This window comes from Pavona decussata, unplaced genomic scaffold (assembly GCF_977016875.1).
Source record: "Pavona decussata unplaced genomic scaffold, jaPavDecu1.1 SCAFFOLD_156, whole genome shotgun sequence".
Lineage (NCBI taxonomy): Eukaryota > Metazoa > Cnidaria > Anthozoa > Scleractinia > Agariciidae > Pavona > Pavona decussata.
Genome location: NW_028145568.1, coordinates 3,430,001 through 3,440,968, shown reverse-complemented (window position 1 = coordinate 3,440,968; position 10,968 = coordinate 3,430,001). Strand labels below are relative to the sequence as shown.

The 10,968-nt window shown below is 37.3% G+C and overlaps 1 protein-coding gene and 1 non-coding gene across 2 annotated transcripts; one reads left to right on the top strand and one right to left on the bottom strand.

The window, feature by feature from the left end:
* Positions 1-4,601: 4,601 nt before the first annotated feature.
* Trnav-uac (transfer RNA valine (anticodon UAC)) lies at positions 4,602-4,674 on the top strand. The gene has a single exon. It is a non-coding gene; the product is annotated as a tRNA-Val (tRNA).
* Positions 4,675-9,040: 4,366 nt separating this feature from the next.
* On the bottom strand, positions 9,041-10,698 carry LOC146465358 (hyaluronan and proteoglycan link protein 2-like). Its single transcript, XM_085128829.1, has 2 exons — positions 10,481-10,698; positions 9,041-9,492 (listed from the first exon to the last, which is right to left on the bottom strand). Exons 1-2 carry the CDS (start codon positions 10,696-10,698, stop codon positions 9,351-9,353), a joined length of 360 nt encoding a protein of 119 aa, XP_084984955.1. The 3' UTR covers positions 9,041-9,350.
* Positions 10,699-10,968: the final 270 nt, after the last annotated feature.

Sequence of the window (10,968 nt, the reverse complement as noted above, 5' to 3'; positions counted from 1 at the left end):
TGAAAATTATTTGACATCGGATTTCCATACAAACACTGTAATTTCAAGCCTGTTTGCCTACTCGTCAAAACTGATGGCGTGGAAAACCGTGATAAGGCCTATTGGTTCATGCTTAGCGTGCTTACATCGAGTTATGGATGCAAGCGGGGAGTTTGGAGAGCACGAGAGAAGCGTAAGAGTTGCTCGAGGTAGAGCCGAGGGCAACTCTCGCTTCTTGAGTGCTTGCCAAATTCCCCAATTGCATCCATAATGAACTCGATATGCACACAGCTAAAAGCGTGAACCATTTTTCTAACATAGTGACAACGAAGTAGTGCACGGAAAATTCTCTCAATGGGCTGTACAGAAAAGCAAATAAGCCTTGACGCAGGGTGTTGTTGGAACGCTAGAATTTAAAATGGGGATTTTGACATAGTTGAAAATTTAGTATTAGCATCGCCATTAATTTGCATGAGACTCCCTCCGAGTACTTTAAAGGACAAATGTTAATTCTGTAGACTTGTAGACAACAAATGTTAATTCTTTAGTAGAAGGATTAAAACGGGAATTTTGACATAGTTGGAAATTAGAAACTACACAGTGTCGCTGTTAATTTGAATGAGACTCTCTTAAAGCTAAGTACTTTAAAGGACCTATGTTTAATTTTGTAGTAAAGCATTAGCGCTACATGGTGCGAAGATGTCAGGTGACGGCATTGAGGTCACATTTAAGGCTTTCCATAAGGTTCTGGTAAATTCTGTAAAAGTTGCTCAATATTTATGAAAAAGTTATTGAAAATTTGTTCAAAATAGTCCAGAAAGTACCTTGTTTTCAAAAGGTACAGTCAAACCTCTTTGTAACGGACATCAAGGGGACAGGAATAAGTGTCCACATTATAGAGGTGTCCGTTTAAGAGAGGTAGGCATTATATGGATTTCGGTCTCTCGGAGACCAAGTGAACTGTCCGTTATAGAGAGGTGTCCGTCAGTTAAAGAGGTGTCCGTAATTTTCCCGTTTCGTCCTGTCTCATGTCATGTCATGAAAGTTACGTGATGCTATGCCATCAATTTTATGCAGTATTATTTTAATAAGTCTGCAAGAGTGGCAACATAATTAATAATTTAACTACCCTTAATTTTAACATCTATTGTATTAACCCGGCTTTGAAATAAAGAAATATAATTATTCGGAATATTTCTCTTCTGTTTAGAAATTCAACATAAATCAACTGGAGACACAAGTATAAACACATTTTACAACAATCACTCGGGCAGACTAAAAATAGCTGCTGTTTATTTCGAGTAGAACATTTAACCCTACTTAGACAATGGGAGGAGGCGGATTATGGCCGGGGCGACTTAGAGACTGAATAATGTTTCGAATTTTTACGTAAACTCCTTGAAACTTTAGGACTTTTGTCAGAATTCATCTGGGAAAATTTGATGTGGTCGGTCAGTATTCATTGACTTTGATCTTACGAATATGACAACCAATTTCCCTAGTCTTTTTATTTATTTTTTTTTTTTCAGAAAAATGCAAAATCCCCTTTTACACTAAAGAAAAATCACTTTTCCTGCTGGAGCTTCTTACCATTTTTATTTCTGTTTTTTCTTTTTTTCCAAATTTTGCTGAATTTCTTAAATCTATCACAACAAGTCATCCAGCAAAATTTATTTTATACTAAAAAGGGGTCTTCGAGAAAATTCGACCTGTACATCAAGGTTGGTCACCACACGAAATTCTGAGATAAAGGCAGATGTTTCCTGCAGGTTTTTATTTCCGGTTCGTGCGATTTTACGGCGTATTTTCGATTCACTTCCGGTGAGTGGTGCACGCAGACTCATTCAGCAGACACACGCATCCTAGTTATGACGCATGTAGGTTATAAGAGTGACTGGTAAAGAACAAATTAGGTCTACTTCTATTGAGCTGCATTGCTCATTCTTACCGCACATATTTTTTGGCGCCATTACCGCGCGCACATTTAAATAAGGGACCTTAAGCAACCACATCGACGACGACCGGAAGTCTTCCAACGCATGCAGCAGCTTCTGCGCATGTCATAGATGTCGTCCACATGGTGTTGAGGACGTCAAAACAACCGATTTGCCGTCTTCGAGTGAACGTAAGTATTCAAATTGATTTTTCTCATCTTTGTGTCCATTTTATCATGTCTTATAATAAAATTTGCTCAAATTTAAAGGAAACTTATTTTCTGCTTTTTATCGAAAGCTTGACGCAAATATATCCGTCAAGTTAAAAAACTGAGAGTTGAATTGCTTGATGGCGGTGGAAAAGAATCCGTGAGTGTTTTAGTTTGCCTTCAATGCTTATGACTGTATAAATATTTGTCCAGACTGACTATTTCAGTAAAACTAAGATTATATTTTTACCGAGGCATTCTATCCTGGGTGCCCAGGCGTACAAATTGGGGCAGAAGTGACTGCTTAAAACGAACTTAAAAGAACATGGACACTTTCCCTGGTTCTCAGGAGAACTTTCAGAGCTTCGAGGTCGGGAGCTTGCTTAAACATTTGTCAGTTTTTTTTTCGCGCCCTTCGGCGTCCTCAACTCAGCTTGCTCAAACATTTGTTTTTCCCACCGTAAACGGCGTCCTCGGACCAGGTCCTATTCGGTCACGCTCGTCGTCGTCCACAGACTCGTCGAGACTGCTTAAGGTCCCTATAAACTCTGCGAGGACTGCAAGGGCTAATCCCTTTTAAATGGTAGTTTTCGGCTAAAAGAAACTGCCATCCAAAAATTTCATGTATTTTGAGACTGCTACGTCCCATAATAAATCCAGAGTTAAATAATTTGCCCGCAAGGAGACCGGGGTTCGATTCCCCGCCGGGGATTATGATTATGATTATGATTATGATTATGATTATTGCATCATTTGAAATCTAAAGGGCTCAAAAGAAAAGTAGGGTGTCATAACTTAATAATTTTATTTTTATCTTTATGATGCAAAATAGTAAATAATGTATGTTTGTTCAAGAATTATTCTCTGAAATTAGACATCTTGCCAGATTATTTTATCCTTTTATTTTAGTGGTGGTGAATGGTAGCAGGGTTTCGGTTGACCATTTTAGTTTTAATCTGGGTCGTGAAGAAACTGCACACACGCAGATCTCGGTCAAAAAGGAACAAACAAGCATAAAATTAAACGAAATAATTACCTTTTTTCAATCTTATGTTTTTTTCTATTTTTTCTTGTTCTTGTGTTGTAATAGATTGTATGGTATATTTTCTACTCGTTGTGTGTAGTTACTCGGGCCGTAAGGCGGCGCGAGTTAAGTTTTCGGTCGTGTTCTTTTTTAATTTTTTTTTTTTAAAGTGGGGGGGGGGGGGGGGGGTTCGCGATTGTCCGAGAGATAAAACGTCGGGCCACGAGTTAAGTTCTCGGTCGCGTTCTTTTTACTCGGGCCGTGAGGCGCCGAGTTAAGTTCACATGACGTGTCACATACAGGATGGCAGATGCAAGACACAAATGACTAAAGAGAAGAAGTATCTCGGAAATTCTTAATAACTACTTTAAATCATTTCTGCCCAGACTTGTTAATTTCCGGACTTGAATAGTGATGACGGAAAACGTTTGCAAAAGTTTGCGTTTTAATACAATGTCGGCGATCACCACAAGATTTGGTAGAAAGCGTAGAACACTTGAATGTGGCCTTCACGACGATCATACCGGAAATAGCGATCGTTTAGCGACATTATGACCCGGCGTCACACTCTGAAAAATAATCAATGTACAAATTTTTTCTGTCTCCAAATCAAAGGTGAAAACGTAAGGATTAAAGTCCGGGAATTAAAGCATCCGTATGAAGCGCAGGGTATTCCACTCAACAAATGTCGTTTTCCCCTGTATTTTATTCTGACTGCAAGTAATGCAATTCTATCTGGTGGTTACTTATTGCCTCACTGTATTTCTGTATCTATACAGCATCTATACCAGATGGCAGATGCAAGACAAATGACTAAAAATAAGACTTAAGCATTCATAAAGAGAAGTATCTCGGAAATTCTTAATGACTACTTAAGATCATTTCTGTCCAAACCTGTAATTATCCGGACTTGAACAATGATGACGGAAAACGCTCGCAAAAGTTTGCGTTTTAATGCAATGCCAGTGATCACCACAAGATTTGGTAGAAAGCGTAGAACACTTGAATGTGGCCTTCACAACGATCATACCGGAAATAGCGATCTTTTAGCGTCATCACGACCCGGGGTCACACAGATATTTATCTGACTCACGGTTCGTATTGAAACATAATCAATGTACAAGTGGTTTCTGTCTCCAAATCAAAGGTGAAAACGTAAGGATTAAAGCCCGGGAATTAAAGTATCCCGGTCTGAAGCACAAGGTATTCTACTTAACAAATGTCGTTTTCCCCTGTATTTCATTCGTACTGCAAATAATGCAACTCTATCTGGTGGTTACTTATTGCCTCACTATATCTCTGTATCTATCTATCGATTTGGGGGAGGTCGCGATGCTGGAGGTTATCACTGCTAAAAGATTGTAGGCTTATGCACCACGCGGTCAAATATGGCCCTAGTTTAAGCTGGTAACAGCTTCAATTCTTGTTCTATAATGTTCGACATTTTGTGCCTGGGTTTCTGTAGTGTAGTGGTTATCACGTCCGCCTTACACGCGGAAGGTCGCCAGTTCAAGCCTGGCCGGAAACATCTTTTTACATTGGAAGCGTGCATCATTTTTTTAAAAGCTCTGATTTACTTTATTGTTTTAGTCGTGGTGTCAATCAGAGAAAAATAAGAACAATAATTTCTTTGTTTTATTTATTAGAATTTCCTTTTTAAGGGCAAGTTTTTCCCTAAATTAAAATGGCTACCTCACTTTTTTCATGTATTCAATTTGGAGGTTGCCACGTTCCAGATTTAAATAATTTGTCCTATTTCAATTCTGACTATTTTCACTGATTGATAACTTACTCTTTGCGCCTGTAGCATTGTGCGTTTTGTCAATAATCATGTTAACCCTATTCACATTCGGCCTTTTTTCGTCCCTGAGCCGTGAGGGAAAAGGGGCCTCAAATTGCCCCACCCCCCAAACCTTGGGGTAACTTAAAGGCCACTGTGGTTACGACAATAAGACTTGGAGGGTATATAGTATGTCCTAAACTGTTTCACATAACACCCACAAAGTGGACGGTTGACATCATATTTCATGAAAACAAGTGGAGTAATTTGTCTTTGATAGCCGCAAATCTTGCATCGGCCATCTTGGATTTCTCGATATCCCCGAAAGTGAAAAAAAAAAAAAAAAAAAGAAGAAGAAGAAGAAGAAGAAGAAGAAGAAGAAGAAGAAGAAGAAGAAGAAGATCAAATCAATAAGTAACAATCAAAATGGCGTAAAATGTAGAAAGTGACGAGAATAAACTTAAATTTGTCAAACTTTTCATTTGTCAAAGAATCATCGTGCATGCGAGTGCAGCATGCCCATTGGCATTGATATGATGAGAAAAGTACTAGGTACTTTTTAAATTGAGAAAAGAGGAGCCATATGATAAACACATCAGAAAACTGTTAAAGGGGAAGTATCACGAAAATAAGATGTCATTTCAAAACCCAAAAATGTTTGTCTGACAACAGAAATAAAAAATAATTGTCTAGTTTTGTTATGAATTATCACCCCAGTGCAATGAAACTGTAGATTAGTGCCTCTGGCCAGAGACAGAGTAGGTCGAAATGGATTAAAACTTGAAAAATATTAGGCTAATGTTTTTCAAGTTTTCGTATTTTTGTTTCCAAAATGCGCTAGAGCAGAGCACGAGTTGTTCTTTTCAAGAATTGACTTGATTTCTCTCCTCTCGTTGTTCTAGAATTATTTTGTAGCTATGTGAAGGTCTTATTTCACCATTTTTACCAAAAGAGGTCAAAAACCCCATGATACTTCCCCTTTAATTCCGTAACTATAGACCCATATCAGATAGTTTCTGAACGAAAACGCTTTTATTTAAATATATAAAATACTCTGTAGGTACATCAGATTAGACAAAGACATTTCTAAATAGTTTAGACCCCTCAATTATCGGAACAAGCAAGCAATCATGTGAAGGAACAATTACAATCGAGGAATGTAATGTATTTTTATATATTGTCCTTCCTTGTAATAAGCTCTTATCATAAATTCTACCTCTTGTCACTCTGTTTTGTCATATCCTAAGCTAGGAGAGCATGGACCTTATAAGCCACCGCCTTCAAATTCAAGCTTCCCCGTCACCAAAGCTATTGTGGATGTTTGGTGTTTAATACTAATGTGTGACGAGGAAAATAAAAAATCTTTGACATATAATGGATTGTACAAAAACAGAAAATATACCTGGTCTCCTCACATTTGTTGATTTTCAAAAGGCCCTCGAAAGTTTAGAATGGAACTTTCTGTTGGATTGTCTAAACGTTTTTAACTTCGGTTCGGACTTTTAAGTGCTGGATTAAAACGTTTTACAAGACCATAAAAAGTTGTGTAGTAAATAATGGATTGATCTCACACGCGGTGTGTCTTCTAGGTGTGCCGAAATTTTAGCGATTATCATTGTAATTGGAGAAAATGGAAAAATTAAAGGAATCGTAGCCAATCAAGTAGAAGCCAAACTTCTCCAATACACTGATGATACAACTGCGGTACTCTTCGATTTAGAGTTTGCCCAATTTATCTCATCCAGTTGCTCTGGTTTAAAAGTAAATGGCTCAAAGACTGAACGATTGTGGATAGGATCTTTGAAGGACAACGAAATGTAACCTTTTGGAATTGAATGGCCCAAGGAACCAATAAAGGCTCTTGAAGTTTTTTTCACTTGTGTTAAAAACTCTAGACTTTGAAGACTTTACTTTAGACACGAAGAATGTTTCGACAACATAAAAAGATCAATATGTGGTTCTCTAAGGTTATCTACACGTCTTCTGTATTGCCTACACCTGAATATATCGTTAACGAATTAAGTCACTTGATATACAAAGATAGAGTAACAAGGGTACCGGCAATATGAAACACGAAGAAGGGGCATCAAAATAATTGACATTGAAAGTTTAATCAAATCTCAGGCACATGAAAAAAAATAAAAGGAGGGTCACTGTTTTTTCATTGCAACTACAATAAAAATCATCTTCCAATAGGGGTAGTCTCGACGTATAATCACTGTTCAATCATTGATGATATATTTTTTTAATGTTTCAAGGAGAATGGTCCAGGCTGTGTAGCCAATTCATTCAAGCCCCGAGTTACACCATATAATCTTAGAAGCAATGGTCTAAATGTTGTACAAACTTCATACAATAGTAGATTCCTTCATGGCTCATATGTGTACATGATCTCACACATCTGGAACCAGTTGCCATCTGCTGTAAAAAACGCACGTAATGCATCATCCTTTCGGAGACTTTTAACTAAGTTAATTTTTTCCGGCTGTCAATGCAGCAATTGCCTTTGACTTGATTTCTTTTTATTTATTTATTTATTTATTTTTATAGATAGATGTTATTTTTTAATTTAATTAGTAGCTTTTGACGATATTAGCTTTCTTTTATATCACGCTGGGTATTTTTTTAGTCAAATGTGGCCAAAACGTTTCTCCTCCTTAGGGTTTTGTGGTAGCAACCTCAAACTTTGCAACCAGACAAAACAATATTTTCTCTACAACTTGTCCGATTCGGATTTTTGAATTTCATTTTTCTAACGGTAAAATGACGTCATCAATTTGGCGGGAATTTTTTTTTGGAGCTACGACACAGTTGTTCCTATCATAAAAAACAACATGAAATGAGAATAACAAATTTGAAAAAAAATTTGGAATACCTCATTGGAGTCAAGAGTTATGGGAAGTTAAGCGTTCAATCTAAGGCTATTTTTAGTAACAAAATGGCGGAAAATTCAAACTTTAGAAGCCTAAAACTTTTGATTCAGTTTAGATATTTCAAATCTTTTTTCAGTTTTGTAATCCTTAAGGTATGTTTATTTAAAAAAAATGTGATTGACCATGTCGAAGCTCTAAAAAAAATTTTCGCGCTAAATTGATGACGTCATTTTACCGTTAAAAAATACGAAATTCAATAATCCGAATCGGCCAAGTTGTAGAGAAACCGTTGTTTTGTTCGCCTGCAAAAATTGAGATTCGTACAATAAAACCCTAAGGAGAAGAAACTTCTTGGCCGAATTTGACTAAAAAAATTCCCAGCGTGTATATTGTCAAACACTTTTATCATGAGCCTGTAGCTTGGGGGACTGGGAGACCATCCCCTGTGTATTTGACATTAAATAAATTATCTTATCTTATCTTATCTTATCTTATCTTATCTTATCTTATCTTATCTTAACTTATCTTATCTTATCTTATCTTATCTTATCTTATCTTATCTTATCTATCTACCGGTAATTGTAAACTGATGTAACAGTAATTGTTGCATTTTGAAGCACAATAAAGAAAATTACAAAAAAAAATTCAATTTGAGATTAAATTAAGGAGAAACTTTAAAAGTCCCAATTAAACCTAACATGAAAAAGTTTGAGAATTATGTTTAAGGCAAACGGCAGAAATGACCACGTGACCATGTTTTACCTACATTTGTCGTTAGCTGTTTTCACTTTCTAAGAGAAAATGAGTGGTTTTTGCGTTAGCATCAAAAGCCACAATATTATTTTGCACTATTCTCATCTCATCTCATCTCGTTTGTTCGAAACGCAAACGCGAATCTCACGTTTTTCTGTTTGCCGTTGGAGCAATTATAAATCTGTCTATTAATGAGAAACAGGTTATTTTGGCTTATAACCAAAACGCAGCCAGGGATTTAAGTTGCATAACCGGCTAAGCAGTTATGTGGTATCTACATTATTTGACACCGACATACCGTGTACCTTCAGATGTGCCTTCAATTTAAAGGGATCAGCACTTTTGCTTTGGAACGAATATTAATTTGGAACAGATGACGAACTTTTCACGACCCGACTGAATCATTCCAAATCCAAATTGCCGTGCTCAGTTGATTCAGACATCAAGCGTTTCATGTACTTAATTAAAAGTATAAGGTACCGCTCATGAAAAGCTCGGCGTCTGAACTTTGCCTAAAAGACGTAATGCAAGCTGACAATAATTTACAGAACATGCATGTCGAAATTATGTTGTGGTGGAAAGATTACTGAGGCGAAGTTAGCAATGACATGTCATGTCATGCCAAATTGCCCACAGTTTTGCCTCCCTCCTCCCCACACCTCCCACGCTGAACAAATTTAATGAGTTACGACCGGAGTGCGGTGGGGGAGGGGGGATTGTGAAAGAGATAACAATATGCTGTTTCCTTTCACCCTTTGAGTTTAGTGACGTTTCGTGAGTTCTTGTGTTAGTACATTGTCACTCCTTATAACACCAAGCGTTGAACTTCAGACTTTTGTTGATTGCAGAGTTGTGTCCTGAAACACCGATGAAGCTTCCACAATTATATTTTCTGCTATGCATTGGATACTGAGCAGTGCTATCTACCAGCCAACCATACCTGAATAACGCAATAAAACGTGGTGATTATAATGGGTTATCAAGGGTTATCCTTTTGATCAAAACACTAATTCCGGACAATCACAACACAAACCGGCAAGTAAAATACTAAATATACTACTACAATATAACATAAGAACACAAAATATATTCATTTAGATAGAGGCGCCGCCAATGAAGGGACTGTAAGACGTTTAACATAGAAACAATTACAGGGCTTTGGTTTTTCTTTGTAGAGGAATTGACGAGATTTTGTAGCAAGGGCCAAATTAGTTACAAGTGTCATAATATGGACATTAAAGGTATTATATCGCTTAATGTATATTTTAGTCTATTTATTTATTTATTTTGCTATTGATCGACTTCACGCCATGTGATAATCTCGCCATCTAATAAGTTGTGGTCATACTATAATTATACTTAGTTTGAGGGGGCCTAATCACGAATAAGCTTTCTGGTTTCTTTGAGATATCCTCGCCACTTCTCTTTATATTTTAGTATTTGTACTGGCATGTTGTGTCCGCGTTGGAACTTCCTTTCGTGTGGCAAAATAAAACAAAAAGTAACCATAATCGATAGTTTTGGAGACGTATGATCGGCACCACTTTGGGCGCAATAAATTTGACATTGTTTGAAGCAGGGAACTTCCTTGGAATGAATATTTTGCAGTTACTGTTATACAACTGCTTTGGTAAAATATTACCCAACTGTATAATATGGCAATGCATGGTTGTTACTGTAGATGGCTAGGAAGGTTCCCTAACTGGATGAAGAAAAAGAAACAACGACAAAATGCAGCAGACATCTTTCGTTCTTAATCTCTGTGACCGGCAAGTTTCAATGTAAAGATGTTGACTTACAACTGATTCAAACGTGATTTTCTGAATTTGGTTCTCAAACGGAGATGATTTCTTTCAACATTTACGTTTCCTTGAAGTTATATAACTGAAAACAGAGGGATCAAGGATAGAAATGGCAGATTAACTTACGCGCATCGTTCAAAGCCCGTTTGCCAGGCTTTGTAGAGCTGACTGTATGTTGCCAGTGTTGCTCCGTGGAGTTCACAAAATCGTTTAGCGTCATAATAATCCAAGTTGTAGCGGCCGATGTTACCGAAGTGCACGTTTGCATAGCTCTGAGAAGAGAATACCACGTCTTCTAAATCTGGAAAGTAATAAGAAAAACGAGAAGAAGAAAGGCGTGGCATTGATGTTGAATACTACAATCCGTCATGACCGCCTCAAGCTTCACCGCAGCCGCTTTTCCTCTTTTGACTAAGAATGAAACTGGTGACCAGACAAAATTAAATTCGGTTTGCCACAAGGATCTCTGGCGATGCCTAAAACACACAGTGTACGAATTTAAGAAGATGCGAGCACTTCCCCACTCCAGAAAATACAGGAAGACTAAGATCGCTTAAGAGCAATTCTCCAGGAAAGTGAAGCAAAGTTGGAAATGAAAATTTTTAACCCCCCTT